At 42.4% G+C, this 13,912-nt stretch overlaps 1 protein-coding gene across 1 annotated transcript; it reads right to left on the bottom strand.

Annotated features, from left to right (window-relative positions):
* Window positions 1-2,692: 2,692 nt before the first annotated feature.
* Window positions 2,693-7,356, bottom strand: MBL2 (mannose binding lectin 2). Its single transcript, XM_046652300.1, has 6 exons — window positions 7,308-7,356; window positions 6,842-6,933; window positions 6,046-6,238; window positions 5,528-5,644; window positions 3,835-3,903; window positions 2,693-3,069 (listed from the first exon to the last, which is right to left on the bottom strand). The coding sequence occupies exons 2-6, from the start codon at window positions 6,851-6,853 to the stop codon at window positions 2,693-2,695; spliced, it is 768 nt and encodes a 255-aa protein (XP_046508256.1). The 5' UTR covers window positions 6,854-6,933; window positions 7,308-7,356.
* Between the last annotated feature and the right edge of the window lie 6,556 nt (window positions 7,357-13,912).

Genomic DNA, 13,912 nt, shown 5'->3' with positions numbered 1-13,912 from the left:
GTTGTGCTTAAAATCTTCCCCTCAGGAGATCCTACGCTGCCAGAATTTAAATCATTGAACACATTTCCAGGAGGCATTTTCACAGATGTTTGGATTCTTTCAAAGTTGACAAATATTAATCCCTTGAGTGTGAGACTATTTTTGGACATGGCTAAATGTCACGGAGGAATATATACGGCAGCTGTCAGGTATGGGCCAGTTTCACAGGGAACAGCCTTGCAAAGGGGAATTGGGATTGAGCTCATCTTCAGCAAATGGAGACCCCATCCATCCACAGAGAATCTACTGACAATGAGCTAGGACAGTGGCAGTAAAAACAGAGAAAGAACAGACAATTACTACAACCGTCATTTTAAGAGTCATCATTCCTCCTCTCAGGAAGGAGGTGGGAGAAGAGAGTTGAGTTAAATATGAGTTTGAAGTTTTGAAAAAGAGAAAGACTAAGCCTTAATAACTGAAATAAAACGAAGTCATTTAAATGAATCAAGCAAGGATGTTCACAATCGCTACTTCTATTCAATACTGTATTGAAGTTGCTAATCAGTACAATAAAGCAAGAAAAAAATAAAAGATATAGCAACAGGGAAAGGAAGAGGTAACTGCCATATTTTCAGATTACTCAGTTGTATATAAAGAAAATCCAGAAGAATCTACAACCTATTAGGTTTAAAAAATGAACATATTGAGGCTATTGAATATAATAATATCAAACAGTAGGAAAAAAAATTAAAAATATGTTATTTTAAGAACCACCAAAACAAGATATGTAAGACCTCTAAATTAAAAACTTCAAAACATTGTAAGAGAAATTAAAGAAATCCTAGTTAAATGGAGAGATACACTATAATCATTGACTGGAGACTCAGTAGTAAGTTGTCAATTCTGCCTAAATTGATCGATAGGGTCAATGTAGTCCCAATGGAAAATTTATCAGGTTTGTGTGTGTGTGTGGAAATTGAAAAGCTGGTTCTAAAATTTATATGGACACACAAATAACCAAGAAAAGCCAAGGCAATCTTAAAGAAGAACGAAGCTGGAAGGCATATGCTACCAGATACCAATTTCTGTTATACATGCATAGTAATTAACATAGTTTATTATTGGCACAAGCAACAACAAATAAAACAGTAGGACAGTACAGAAAACCCAGAAACAGACCCACACATATACAATCACAATAAGGCACTACTCTATTTCAATGAGGGAAAAGTGATCTTTCCAACAAATAATACTGTATCAAGTGGATATCTACTAGAAATAGGTAAAAGGTTTACCAATGAAGCTACCAGAAAAAACATATAAGAATATCTTTATGATTTTGGAATAGGCAAAGATTTCTTAAACAGGGCATAAAAAGTACTAAATATGAAGGAAAATCTTGTTAAAATGAAGAACTTCTGTTCATCAAAAGTCAACACTGGGAACAAGTCACAAACTGAAAAATATTTGTGATATATACAAACGAAAAGGACATAGATCCAGAAATACAAATAACTTTTACAAATCAGTACGAAAGATACTGGCTATTTAATTTAAACAAAATACAAAAGACTTATACAGGTACTTCACAAAAGAAGCTATCCAAGCAGCCAATAAGCATATGTAGAAGTGATCAACGTGATTGCATGTCAGGGAAATAGAGATCAAAGTCATGATGAGATATCTGCTTTACATCCTCAGGAATAGCCAAAATTAAAAAGACTAAAAAATCAACTCTTTACAAGTGTGTAGAGCAACTAGAACTGACACACATCACTGGTGAAAGTGTAAGTTCATATGATCACTTCGGAGAATTGGAAGTATGTACCAAAATCAAACACATGCTTACTCCACGACCCACCAATTGCAGCCCTGGGTAGACAGCCAAGGGAAATCAGTGCATACGTCTACCACAAGACAATACAGAAACGTTCATGAATTTTTTCCTTAATGGCGCAAAACTGGAAGCAGTCCTAGTGCCTATTCACAATAGCTTAAGTATAAATTGAGGTATATTTATATACTAGAACCCTACGTGGCAATGAAAATGAAAAATCTGTGAGCAGCAACAACATGAATGAATCTCACAGACTTAATTTTGAATGAAAAAAGCAAACCATACAACAGTATACATAGCATGATTCTTATCTATATGAAGTTCATAAACAGACAAAATTAATGTATTATAATAGAGGTCAACATAGTATTTACCTTTGGCAATAGCAACTAGGAGATGTTATGAAGGGATTTCTATGTGCTTGAAATGTCCTATATCTTAATCTAGAAGGTGTACATATGTGAGAATTCATTACTCTACCTGTTCACTTGAGATTCATGGTTTTTACATACTGGTGTTGCCCATTAAAAAGAAAATAAAATACAGTTCAGAAAGAAAGCTACAAAATAGGTCCATTTGGTAACTGAGACTCGCTGAAAAGCTATGGAATTAGGTTAGGCAGGTGTCACTAGGGGAGACCTCTACCCAAAGGGAAATGACAGCTCACCGGAGCACAGGTGTTTATAGTAAATGGAAAAAATGAAACCATTTTATTTTTATACTTTAGCAAGTTAACACTATTCACATAAAAGTATACAGCCTAATTAATATCATATAAATTATATCACTATTGTTATATCAATAATTAACATAATTAGATAATTATTAATATATATTAGATAATTATTAATATATTGATTAATGTAATTATATATATTAATTAACAGGGAACTCGCAGACTGCCAAAAGGGAGACGGAGCAGGAGACGTCATTCCACTTGGCATCCGTCCGGAGCATCACACAGTCTTCCCCAGAGTTAGCATCGTTGGGCTCACCGCTGCCCCAATTTTCATAGGTCAGCGCACTTCCTGTCAGATCGACAAACTGGCCTTCAGTCTTCACATCTGTGATGCCCAGGAAGGTGTCTCCCTTGGCTACCTCCTGGATGGCCTTGTCCTCTTCAGCATTCCTGGGGGTGGCCACAGAGCCTTGGAAGTGGGTGCACAGAGCCTTCACTTTGTCGAAGGACATCTTTTCACCATTGGTAAAGAAGACCTTCTGCCCAACATTTTTGCCCAGAGAGAAGATCATCCCTAAAATGGAAGAATGTAGGTGACACTGGCTTGTCTTTGAGCACAGCCCAAGATATTTTTCTGGATAAATGCTTCTAGAGTGGAGTTGTCACATAAAATACAGTATGTCCACTTAAATTTGAACTTCAGGTAAACAACAAATTTTTTACCATAAATATCTCCCGTGCAGTTTTGAGAGCATACTTATACCACACAAAATTTGTTGTTGTTTATCTGAAATTCACATTTAACTGGGTATCCTGTCTTTTTATTTGTTAAATCTGGCAACTGTAATCTGAAGAGAGAGACTGAATCAAAGGTCTTTGTCCCTTTGGATGAGAGTTCTAGAGCACATATAATTTTGAATTCTGAATTCTACCTCAATAGTAACTTGAATAAGCAAAAATGTCTGAGAATATTTGCCCTGGGCCAGGAAGGCACAGAAGGAACAGGTTAGGCCCCATTGCCGGGACTCAACACCAGCATAATGAAGGGGCATAGGTCCCATTTTCAGTGACCAGACAGAGTGAACAGGATCAGGGAGTCAGATGGACTCCAGCCTGTAAACTACCTCTGCCACTGACTAGCTCCGTGCATTTGAGCAGGGTAACTTCCCTTTGCCTCCATTTCTGCTCCTCCTCAAAAGGCTATTGTGAGGATTTCAAGAAATCAGAATTTGAGAAACCCCTATTCAGCTACTAGACAATTATACGCATTTAATAAATATTTGTTGCTTTCCATCTTCCCAAAGTTCCAGCTGCCTGAAGAGTAAGGGAGAAGGCTTACACTTTTTGATACGGTCCAAATCTGCTCGCAGAGCTGCTCTTTCTGAAGCAGCTAGGTTCTGATCATGATCTAGAAAATTAAAACAAAGTGAAAGAGAGTTGTTGAGAAGAGATCTCAGAACCACAAGGTAGTGGGCTATCTTTTTAAAACTAAAAAAAAAGTTTCTTTTACATCGATATTTGCTCTTTCAAGGAAAATGATAAATACTGAGAAGAAAAAAGAAAGAAAAGTATCCCTATTTCCAGCCAGCCCAAAACATCACTCTTCATCTGTTGAAGGTATCTAAAGACACTTTATGCATGCATACACACCCACATGCATGTACACACACATACACTTCCTGATGACCTAGCGTGATAACACTCCATACACCAATCTCTTCATTAATTGTTTTTTTTCAAATAAATAGCTCTATCACAGATCAAAAGAAATCTCCTGGGGAATTATTATGAGCCAGTGAATATGGACTAAAAAAGACTGCAGGGGTGCTGGCCCGGTGGCTCAGTGGTTAAGTTCGCACATTCCACTTTGATGGCCCGGGGTTCTGGAGTTCAGATCCTGGGTGTGGACATGGCACTGCTTGGCAAGCCATGTTGTGCCAGCATCCCACATATAAAGTGGAGGAAGGTGGCCACGGATGTTAGCTCAGGGCCAGTCTTCCTCAGCAAAAAGAGGAGGATTGGCAGCAGATGTTAACTCAGGGCTAATCTTCCTGAAAAAAGAAAAAAAAAGACAAAAAAAGATTTTGTCTTTGGAGAGGTTTTGTTGCTTTTTTGTTTTGTTTTTGATTTTTCTTGAGTTTGTTCTATTAATCAGTAAACCAAGATTTTTGTGGGTTGCTCATTATCCAAGCGGAGAGCACATGAGGAAAACCAAGTGTAATAGATGGCAAAAACGGCTTCAATATAGTGCAACTTCTCTCATTATGAAATGGAGTCTATTTCTCCATTCCTTTAATCTGACTAGCCTTGTGATTTGTTTTGACCAACCAAATGTGACAGAAGCAATAATGTATGTGTTCTAAGACTTCAGGAGGCCTTAAACCTTCTACTGGTTCTAATCTTGGGAATCCTGTAATGACCTCTATGTGAACAAGCCTGGGCAAACCTATTGGATGATGAGAGACCTGTGGTTCAATTATCCTCATCACTCCAGCTGACACCCAAACAATAGCCTGACATGTAAGTGAGACCTCTGGCTATCAGTTGACCACAGACATGAATAAGTCCAGCTGAGACCAGCAGAGAAATCATTTGGCTGATCCACAGAATTATGATTTAAATAAATGGTCGTGTTTTTTCCTTTGTTTCTTATGAAGTAAAAGATAACTGACATATCATGTAGACGCTGTTGTTGTGAAAACAGGCATAGTAACTCCGACACTTAAATGGTCTACTTTCTCCCTTTTGGACCAGAGCCTCACAGTGGATTGTTTCAGCTGAAGGAAAATCCCCTCCAGGGGAAACCTGGTGAGGGAGTGGCCTTGAAGGGTTTATAAGTCTGTACTCAGGCATTGACAGGAATCCTTTGAGGTTCTAAGTAACTTAGAAAGGACTGAGGGTGCGGGGTCAGGAAGCAGAGCTGAGCATCTTCCCATGAATCACCAGGAGAAGAGACGCTTCCCAACTGGTACTCAAAGTCCCAGGACCCTGGGTGGCCTCAGCCTCAGACCGTGTTTAGGTAGGCTCCTTACCTGGACATTCTCCATTGTCTCCTTTTTGGCCCTGTACTCCTGGTAACCCACGGGGTCCTGGGCTTCCTGGAGGCCCCAGTTTTCCAGGAGGGCCCTGCAAGCCTCTGAGCCCTTGGCCTGTTGGAGGACAAAGGAAACACGAATCAGTATCCATGTTGCTCTATTTCTCCAAGAGTTAGATGCCCAATCCCTACCCTTGAGAAAGGAGACATTGATCCACAAGGACCAACTTGTCTAAGCCATTATTTCCAATGACCCAGAGTAGAAAATCCTCCTATGCCCCATGGGATGCCTGCCTTGAGGGCCAACTCCATGAGCAGGCAGGATAGCCACGTGTCACCAACTCCTGTGTGGAAGTCTGGGATGACAGAAAGTCAGAGCTGTATCTCTGTTTTGAAGTATAACATAGAGTTGAGAGAAAAATAGCCTACCGAAATAGGATGTTACCCTTCTCACATCTCCAGGCATTTTTGTCTGGAAGGCAAAGAGTCACAGAGACAGAACAGCCCAAGGTGTACCTGGTTCTCCCTTTTCTCCCTTGGCGCCAACACTCCCATCTCTGCCTGGTAAGCCGTTGAGGCCTGGAGAACCACAGGCAATCACAGGGCAGGTCTTTTGGTCGTTCTCACAGCATCCTGTTTCTGAGCAAGATGCTGTCACCATGCTCAGGAGAAGCAGAGGGAGCGATGGAAACAGGAACATGGTCCTCACCTTGGTGAGTGGGAAGTCAAGGAAGCGTATTTCATCTTGTTCAGTTAATCGACATGTATTTACCAGACATGCCCCCTGTCCTATAACCTGTGCTGTACTGTACCCATTCCCAGCCTCCAGAGTGGGGATTTGGAAAAGTAACTCTTCTTGTGACATTGTGTGATTAGTACTTCAACAAAGGTAGACACAACAAAACGCAGTGGGGGCCCTTGGGAGGAAGTGCCCAGGCCTCTGGTGTTACCTTTGGAAGGCTGTGAGCATGCTGCCTGTGTTCATGAGAGCAAGTGGGCCTGCACACTGCCAGCTCACTCATGCTTGTTGGCTTAAGGAAGGGGAACAAGTGGAAGCCCAGGAATCTGTAGGAATGCCCTCTCGTCCCCACCTCTCCCCTTTAGACCCATCTACCACCTGCATCCCATCCTTATATCTCGGCAGTCCATTTCCCTCCAGGGCTGGTTAACCAACATTTACTCACCGGCAGGCACTAAGCTGCAGGCTAGTGATCCAGAGAGGAAGAGTCGCTACTAGTCACTAACCCAGCCCAGAATTCACTTGAGTTTGCTTCTTCTTGATGTTTTATTTCCCACTGCAAGAGAGACTTACCAGGGGGAGCATTTTCTCTGGAAATTTCTTACTACGTTGGCCCTGGCAGGGTGCCAGATCCCCTCAACTTCTTGGCAGGAATTCTCTGTGCTCTGTAAGTCAAAACCACTGGCAATTAGACCACCTTTCTTGACTCTCCCTCCCATTTTTCAACTTTAACATTTCCTGTGTCTTTCAAAGCTCTCTTTCAAAGCTATCCCTCCCCAGGAAATTTCAGCAGCCTCATGGGTCTAATACTTCATGGCTGTTTTCAAATACAAAGGCACAGTCTCATTTACAAATGGTCAGGTGAATCCAGGAAAGTCGCAAGTGCCCCATCATAAACAGAGAAAGAGACATCCTCAGCATGACTTCTGCCTGCCATCTCCCAACCCCCAGCCCCTAGAAAGCCTCCTCTAGGCCTCCAAGGTCAAAGGCCTAGACACTTGATTCAGGACCCCAGATCCATTCAACAGAAAGGACTTACTGGGGCTTCTGCGGAGCAGGGAAGCAGAGACAAGGAAGCTGACTCTCCAGCTGGAGGTTCTGGCAGATACCTCAGGGTGTGGGAAGAGGCTGCAGCCCAATCAACCTTGTGAACTGGGCAGTGTGGGCGCAGCCTTCAACTCCAGATTAATAAACAACTCTTCTTGGGACTGCACTAAACTCTTTTTAGGAACATTTCCCAGGGGTTTCTGGCACAGTGTTCAGCAGCTGTTCACCTTAGTATTGCACAGTTCCTCCTTCAAATTGCCATCCATTTTGGCAATTCTCGTTGCTGAGCCACCATAAGTAGGGCACACTGTTAGTTTTGTGAAGATCCTTTTTTCCAACAGAGAAACATAAAGATACCCAAGAATGCCCCCACACGCTTGTGCATACCAACTATACACGCAGACATGCACACGTGCACACATACTCATCCATGAAGGCACGGCAGACCCCTTGCTGCCTTTAACACCCCAAGACCACTCCTGCCTCAGGTTCTATATTTGATGTTCTCCCAGCCTGGACATCCCCTCCATTGTGTCGCTGGCTGGCTCTTTGTCTCCTATTCAAATACTCTTGTCTCAGAGAAACCTGTCTTGACCATTTCCTCCAAAGTAGTCCCATGGAGCCACTCTCTTTCCTCTTGGTTTGCTTTATTTTCTTTCATATTACTTATACTACATAATATTATGTTCTAGCCATTTAATTTATTTTCTATTTTTTTTTATTTTGGTAAAATATACATCACATAAAATTTACCGTTTTGACTATTATTAGGTGTACAATTCAGCAGCATTAAGTAGATTCACATTGTTGTGCAATCATCACCGCCATCCATCTCCAGAACGTTTTCATCATCCCTAACTGAAACTCTGTATCATTAAATAGTAACTCCCCATTTCCAATCCCCAACCCCTGGTAACCACTCTTCTACTTTTTGTCTCCCTGAATTTGACTATTCTGGGTACTTCATATAAGTGGAATCAGGCAGCATTTGTCTTCGTGACTGCCTTATTTCACTTAGCATAATGTCTTCAAGGTTCATGCATGTTGCAGTATATATCAAAATTTCCTTCTTTTTAAACCTGAATAATATCCATTATATGTAAAACCACATTTTGGAAGCTTCATTTTTAATAGCCAAAAAACCTGGAAGTAACCCAATTATCCTTTGACAAGTGAATGGATAAATAAACTGTGGAAAACTCAAATACACACACAAAAGAGACTATTGACTCATACAGTAACTTGGATGAATCTCAAGGGCATTATGTTGAATAAAAGAAATATAATCTAAAAAATTTACAAACTGCATAATTCTTTTTATAGAACATTCTGGAAATGACAAAATTACAATCATAGAGAACAGGCCCTCAGTTGGCAGGGATTCGGGCTGAAGGGAGGATTACACTGTAAAAGTGCAGCATGGAGAAGTTTCATTGAGGGTGATGGAACAGTTCTGCATCTTAATTGTGGTGGTTGCACAGATCTATGATTGTGATAAAATTTCATAGAACTATACACCAAGAAAAAAAAGAATGCAAGTAAATAATGATTAAATCCAGATAAGATCCATATCTTATTGTTAAATTGTTCCAATGTCAATTTCCTGGTTTTGATATTTGTACAGTGGTATGTTAGATTCTATCATTGGCAAATGATAGATAAAGGGCACGTGAGACCTTTCTTTGCTATTTTTTCAACTTACTTGTGAGCCCAAAATTATTTCAAAAGAAAAAGTTTCCAAAGGGAGACTCAAGGAAGTTGTGGGTGTTCCAAAGACTATCTCTGCTCCCTTCAATGCTTTGTCCAAGTTTCACAATGTGAATAGTCTGTGCAATGGCTTGAAAGTGAGAAAAAGTAGGCCAGATTCCCAATGATAATACTATTCACTTTGGCCTTACAGTGTGAGATCCAAGTGGTGAGACATGAGGCAGGTTGACAATAGGATTTATAAACTGTGTTGAAGAGTTTGGACCTCCTCCCAAGGGTCACTAGAGGAATTCCAATAGAGGAGAGATGATCAGATTTGAACTTTTCAAAATTTATTCTAACTACAGAGTGGAGAAAGATGAGAGGGAAGCAGGTATGGAAAAAAGCAGACCTGCAAGGAAGAGCTTACTATCACCTAAGAAGCAGATAATAGTGCCAGATTTAGGGTAATGAGAGCTGGATCAAGAAAGTGGACACATTTGAAAAACATCTACAAGGTATACTTGATGGAACCTGGGAATTGGTTGGGTGTGAAATGGTGAGCCAGAAGGAGGCATTTTTGTGGACATACAAGTTTCTGACTTGCATATCTCAGTGCCATTCAACTGAGATAGGAAACAAAGGCCAAAGAACAACAATGTTGGGGGAGATAACGGGTATCTTGTGGGTAAGTCACTTGAACCCTGTGACTGTGGTCAAGGGGGACAATCTAGAAGGGATGGAACAATAGCTTTAAGAAGCACAATGGATTCAGTTCTGAACAACATTTCTAATAGATCTGTCATAAAATATCATGTTAGCCTGGGGAGGTGAGGAAGCCCCTCATGGGAGCTTCATACAGAGGTTGCAGAGCCATGTGGTAGGGTGTTGGAGAGGCCTCCAAAGACCAGAAGGAATGGGAATGAGATTCCCTTCCAGGTCTGTTCCAAATGGACCATCCTTGGCTTGTGGAGGGTCTAGTTTCCTGGCTTCCTGCTGAATCATCCCTGTTCCTAGAAAGCACCCAGGGTGGCACGGAGCCACATGTCTAAAGCAAATGACGGAGACCAAGAGATCCAAGGCCCAAAAAAGGCTAGAGGCACTTGTTCATCCCTCTTCCTTATCCTTTAGCAGCCAGAAATTCCCCTTGCTCCTGCTCCAAAGTGGCAGGAGATGGACTAAGGTAGCTGACTCCAGGTCCTGCTGGAGGTGCCGGCTTTGATCATAGTGCTTGTTTTTATTGAACACTTAGGCCAGAGGTCAGCAAGCTGCCCTCCAGGCTGTGACATTTCCTGGAACTGGGCTGGGAAGGGCTGGGCATCTGGGTGGTAAGTCAGGGCAACAGTTGAGCAGTTGCTCTGGGTGCTGCCCAGCTATGAGCCCCTTCCTGCTCTCTGGTCTCTTTTGTGCTTTCCCATCATGAAGTACCCTTTCTACATGCATTAGCCCCTGATTACCCACTCTGCACTCTGTCTCAGAGATAAGGCCACGGTGCACATTTGTTCTGGACCTTAGGCCTTTCCCAGATTATCTCCACTCTGGCACCTCCACCAGACATCTACCTCACAAAGGGCTGTAGAGATGGTGCCTCTCTGACCTGTAGGACAACTACCTGCCCCCTTTATTCTAGCCTGGGATGGAATCCCAGCTCTGCCGCTTCCTGGCTGTATGACCTTGACCAAGTTCCATCTCCTTCAGATCCTCCTTCCTCATCTGTGAACCAGGACACCACTGCCATGGCTGTGCCGTGATTGCCCCCAACTAGTCCACACTCAAGAGTGCATGGCATGCAGCTCACCATGCCAGCCTGCTTAAAATAAGCCTTCATTGCACAATAGGCTTCTTACCTTGAGAAGCAGTGTTCTCAGGTGGCCCCATTTGGGAGGCAAGACTTGAGATTTGGAATCAGAAGGCTTGGTTTGGGCTCATGACTGTGAGTTTAGACAAATTACATATTCTGGCTGAGCCTCAGTTTTGGCATCTGTAAAAGAGGATTTTGAGACTGATTCTCCTTCCCACAGGGATGCTGTGAGTAGGACAACGACAGTGAAGGGGACGTGTCAGTGCCCTCCAGGCAAAGACCACCAGGAACACGCCTATAATCAAATAGGGTTGATTTTTTTCCTTTTAGTTTTTTTATTTTGTACTCGTTATAAACAGGGATATTGCATACGATGGTAAGCCATATGACTTCTCAGTAATAGGTTGCCAGGAGGGATTTTTATGGGATTTGGCCTTGTGTTAAGTGATTTTGGGGGAAGGATTAAGGAATGGGTGTTTACGCTGGATAAGACGCTGTCAAGAAGCTGAGGCAATTCTATGATTGAGTTATTTTAATAAATTTTATCTAGGATGAGAGAGGAAAGGAACAAGGCAAAGCTCTATTTTGTAAAGGAGCAGCAGATGCTCATGTTAGCCAGGAAAGGGTCATGTTTTCATTTTCGTGGTTCGCAAAGCAACCTTTTTTGTCTGTGTTCAGATAGGAGTTTGGAGTGATCTTTTCTCTCATAACAGAATGATCTTGTTTTGTATTGGTGTTCTGCGAAATTGTTTGCCCTCAGCAGAGAATACTACGGTTTAGCTGTGAGAGACAGCTGACAGCCTTCAGGCTGCTCTCTCTTTGTCAGCATGTCCTCTGTGACCAATGCATACCTTCCCAAACTTTCTGTCCTTTGTTTCCATTCACACTATTGATTCCTTGCTCATTTTTGCTCACAAACTCTTTGAGACTCTAAAAATATCATGGGCCTTCTTTTCAACAAAGACAAATATACATACCACAGCGTCTTGCAAGGTACACCATAGGTACCACAGCCATGGGCTGGGAGGTAAGAGCATGTCACATCTGCCCACATGATGGAGTCCACCCTTGCTTGCGGCATGGCCCTGAGCGTGAGGTAGGTGCAGTAGAGGAAGGTTGGATCTTAGGACAGCAAATACCTGCTCCTGTGCCACAGAAATCAGAACGTGTGTGGATCTCAGCGCCCTCTCAGACATTTGCGGCTCCATCCTTTCCCCCGCCCCTACTCCCAGGGTTGTTGTATTCCCACCACCAGAGCCTCCTCCATTTGGGATGGCTTCTCTCTAACACCCAGTTTCCTGATCAGTGACAGTGCATGGTGACAATCATCCTTATACATGGGGCTCTGGGGCCACGAATGCTTCTTGTCAGGGTTCATTCTCTGTCCCTGCTTTACCTCACCAGGAGGACGCAAAGCAGAACCTGGCAAAGGTGGCCTGGCAGAGGTAACCAGCCAGAGAGCCCAACACCCCCAAGGAGAAGGAGCTCAAGGCTGAGATAAGGGGAGGCCTGAGAGGGCACGTCCACCACCACAGAAACACAAGGACCAGAAACATACACCAACTGATGAAGAATCATTAGAAAAGAATGGCCAGTAATTTAAAATAAGTATAATCAATATCCATAAAGAAATAAGTGAAGATGGAAAATGTTGGCCATATGACATAAGCAAGAGATAGTGTAGAAGTGATGAAGCAGAAAAATGAAAATGAAGAGCGCATTGAAATAACAAACGATGATATTATGACATAATAAGAAACATATTAGTTGGGCTATGTCTCGTTCCTGGCTCAGCGCCCACAAAACCCTTGGAATTTCTTAAGTGATGAAATCAATATAGGTGCCTTTTGTTACGTTAATGAGGTGACTTTTGGAAAGCCCCTAGGTGACCTAAGAATGGGCTGGTCGCCAGGGCAACCAACCGTGTAATTAGAGGGTTGGAACTTTTAGTCCTACCCCCTTCTCTTAAGGAGGAGAGATGGGCTGGAGATTGAATTCAATTGCTGATGGCCAATGATTTAATCTATCACACCTTCTAAATGAAATCTCCATAAAAACTTCAAAAGACAGGGTTTGAATAGCTTCGGGAATGGTGAACACATGGAGATTTGGGGAGAGTGGCCCTCTTGGAGAAGGCATGAAAGCTCTACGTCCCTTCCCACATACCTTGCCCTATGGGTCTCTTCTATCCAGCTGTTCTTGAGTTATATCCTTTTATACTAAAGAGGTAAACATTAAGTAATGTTTCTCTGAGACTTATGAGCCATTCTAGCAAGTTATTGAACATGAAGATGGGATCATGGGAACCTCCCATCTCTAGCTGGTCAGAGGCAGAGGTGACAACCTGGACTTGTGATTGGCACCTGAAGTGGGGAGGGCAGTCCTGTAAGACTGAGATCTTAACCTGTGGGATGTGATGCTCTCTCCAGATAAATAGTATCAGAATTGAGTTGAATTGTAGGACATCCAACTAGTGTTGAAGGAGAATTGCTTGGTGGTATGGAAAAAACACATACTGGATGAACAAAATAGAAAGTGTGACCTCCAGGGTGGATTAAAGAACACATCTGAGAACTGAGAGAGGAGAGTGAGAGCCTCCCAGGTTTGGGCATTTGGAGAAGTGGAAGTTGAGGGTTACAAGAGGGAATTTTATGGTATTGACACAAGAGCAGACTCTCTGGCACATAAAACTGAGTTGGATAGATTGTCCTCCTGCTTTCTATGCCCCCAAACCACCTTGATCACAGAGATACCAACAAGGAGGATTGGAAGAAACAGAGATTGCAGCTCACCATGCCTGACACTGGGTTGACACAGAGAAGTGCTGACCTTTCGGGGCTTATCCAAAAACCATGGCTCAATTAATGCTTGAGCTCTAACCAAACAGATCACCAAATCCACTTCCCTTTTGATAGTTAAAAATTAAGGGATTTAGGAGAGGTTCAGAAATGTGTGGAGTTGGGCAGAAGCACTCTTGCTTCCAACATTGTCCACTTTTGATTCTTGGGACCAACTGCATGTAACAACCATGCATGGTTTGACTGGGCACAAGGATGACCCCTGCGGAGGAGAAAAATCACGAATGTCTCAAAACATCTTCCAACATCGTG

The sequence above is a fragment of the Equus quagga genome, chromosome 2, assembly GCF_021613505.1.
Source record: "Equus quagga isolate Etosha38 chromosome 2, UCLA_HA_Equagga_1.0, whole genome shotgun sequence".
Lineage (NCBI taxonomy): Eukaryota > Metazoa > Chordata > Mammalia > Perissodactyla > Equidae > Equus > Equus quagga.
This window is presented reverse-complemented; position numbering and strand designations above follow the sequence as displayed.

Coding starts and splice junctions, on each gene's coding strand:
- MBL2 (XM_046652300.1), bottom strand. Junction 5,645..6,045: donor GGGAGAAAAGGGAGAACCAG/GTACACCTTGGG, acceptor GTCCTCCAACAG/GCCAAGGGCTCAGAGGCTTG. Junction 3,904..5,527: donor AGACAATGGAGAATGTCCAG/GTAAGGAGCCTA, acceptor TTAATTTTCTAG/ATCATGATCAGAACCTAGCT.